This window comes from Octopus bimaculoides, chromosome 30 (assembly GCF_046866305.1).
Source record: "Octopus bimaculoides isolate indiv1 chromosome 30, ASM4686630v1, whole genome shotgun sequence".
Taxonomy (NCBI): domain Eukaryota; kingdom Metazoa; phylum Mollusca; class Cephalopoda; order Octopoda; family Octopodidae; genus Octopus; species Octopus bimaculoides.
The window spans coordinates 10461664-10464163 of NC_142957.1; the positions used below are offsets into that span (position 1 = coordinate 10461664).

The 2500-nt window shown below is 42.3% G+C and overlaps 1 protein-coding gene across 1 annotated transcript in view; it reads left to right on the forward strand.

The window, feature by feature from the left end:
• LOC106880077 (protein CBFA2T1) overlaps positions 1-2500 on the forward strand; it is a 144501-nt gene that overhangs the window by 30612 nt on the left and 111389 nt on the right. Inside the window, exon 2 of the mRNA XM_089346360.1 lies at positions 345-549. Coding sequence (XP_089202486.1) covers positions 426-549 — 124 coding nt within the window. The 5' untranslated portion in view covers positions 345-425. The remainder of the gene's footprint in view (positions 1-344; positions 550-2500) is intronic.

Sequence of the window (2500 nt, forward strand, 5' to 3'; positions counted from 1 at the left end):
AAGAAGCTTGTTGCGTGTGTGTGTGTGTGTGTGTATTTGTCCCCCAACACTACTTGACAACTGGTGTTGGTTGTTTATGGTCCTGTAACTTAGCAGTTTGACAAAAGATACTGATGGAATTAGTATCATGTTTAAGAAGAAAATAAACACCGGGGTTGATTAATTTGATTAAGAAAAAAATTCTTAAAGATGGTGCCCCAGCATGGCCAGTGACTGAAGCGAGTATAAGACAAAAACATAAAAGATTTACTTGAATGGTTTTGTTTTTTTTTTTTTAATTAAAATTGTAAAGAATTTATTTAATTATTTTATTTACCTTTTCCCTTTTCCTCTTTTTTTTTCAGATTTCCAAACATTTTTTTTTTACACCTGTCTTTACCTGTCTCACCTGTTGGATGTAATCTTACCTTGAATCCTCTGCAAATATGCCCGACTCACCTGATTTCAAACCCCCTAAACAACTGTCGCCCCCTGCTTTGAATACCATGTATTCAAACTGTAACTACGGGAAACCAAAATCGACAACTAGCACCTTACTGACAATGGCAGGTAAGTGTTGACACCGGCAAAATTCTTCTCGTTATTGTTGTTGACATTCATCATCATCATCATCACCATCATCATTTAACGTCTGTTGTCCATGCTGGCATGGGTTGGACGGTTTCACCAGAGCTATCAAGCCAGGGACTTGCACCTGACTCCAGTCTGATTTGGTATCGTTTCTACAGCTGGGTCCCTTCCTAACGCGAGCCACTTCACAAAGTGTGCCGGGTGCTTTTATATGGTGTCACATGGGTGCTTTCACGTGTCACTGCACAGGCACTTCCACATGGCACCATATGGGTGCTCTTTTACATGGCACTGCACAGACGCTTTTACGTGGCACCAGATGATCGCTTTAACATGGTGTCGCATGGGTGCTTTTACACAGCGTCATACGGGTGCTTGTACATGGCGCAACATGAGTAGTTTCATATGTCTCTCCATGGGCACGTCTACATGGTGCTGCATGGGCACTTTTACATGGTGTCGCACCTGCACTTTTACATGACGCCATACAAATGCTTCTATGTCGTGCCAAATGGACACGTTTCTTATTTCTTTATTGCCCACAAGGAGCTAAACACAGAGGGGACAAACAAGGACAGACAAAGGAATTAAATCGATTTCATCGACCCCCAGTGCGTAACTGGTACTTAATTTACCGACCCCGAAAGAATGAAAGGCAAAGTCGACCTCGGCGGAATTTGAACTCAGAACGTAACAACAGACGAAATACCGCTAAGCATTTCGCCCTGCGTGCTAACGATTCTGCCAGCTCGTTTATGTGGCGTCACACAGGCACTTTTATGTGGCACTGCCATGTGTGTTTTTCTCCACCACACCAGAGGAACCAGACTCAACGCTTCTCTGCAGAGTACAGGTTTTCTTGAGTACAGCAAGGGGCCAGGAATCTTGGTCCTTTGTCATCTCATCTGACAGGTTCAGTGCCCCGAGGTCGCTCTTCAGTACTTCATCCTATGTCCCCCCTGGGTTCCCTTCTTCCTCAGGTTCCATTTTGATATTCTTGAGATTGTTCTAGTCTTTGCATTCATTTTCTTTTGATTCTTCGAAGCACAATGGTATGCTCTAGGATCAAAGATGTTCCAGTTATGACCATCCTGTCTTTTATTTAGCCATAGTGTATCTAGGACTACATTATCTTATGTGTCCTTCCTTGTTACTTAGCCCTAGGTCAGTCCTGATCCAGCTGACCTATAATCAAAGATGTTCCAGCTATGACCATCCTGTCTTTTACTCAGACATAGTGTATCTTGGACTACATTATCTAATGTGTCCTTCCTTGTTGCTGTTGTTTAGCCCCAGGTCAATCTTGATCCAGCAGCCCTATGATTCAAAGATGTTCATGTTCCAGCTGTGACCGTCCTCTTTTTGTATTCGGACATAGTGTATCGAGGACTACATTATCAAATGTGTCTTTCTTCTTGTTGTTTAGCCCCTGGTCAGTTCTGATCCAGACAGACCTATGATCAAAGATGTTCCAGTGTTCCAGCTGTGATCATCCTGTTTTTTATATTTAGCCATAGTGTATCTAGGACTACATTATTTAATGTGTCCTTCCTTGTTGCTCTTGTTTAGCCCCTGGTCAGTCCTGATCCAGACTAACCTACGATCAGAGATGTTCCAGCTGTGACCATCCTGTCTTTTATTCAGACATAGTATATCTAGGACTACATTATCTAATGCGTCCTTCCTTATTGTTGTTTAGCCCCTGGTCAGTCCTGATCCAGACAGACCTATGATCAAAGATGTTCCAGCTGTGACCATCCTGTCTTTTATTCTGACATAGTGTATCTAGGACTACATTATCTAATGTGACCTTCCTTGTTCTTTAAATTCTTCAAAGTGTTATTGGTTTCATAACAATTTCCTGTTTCTTTACACGGTTCGTTTTTCAATTTTATTGAAGCCTCCAAGATCTTGTCGAGGGCAAGCAAGG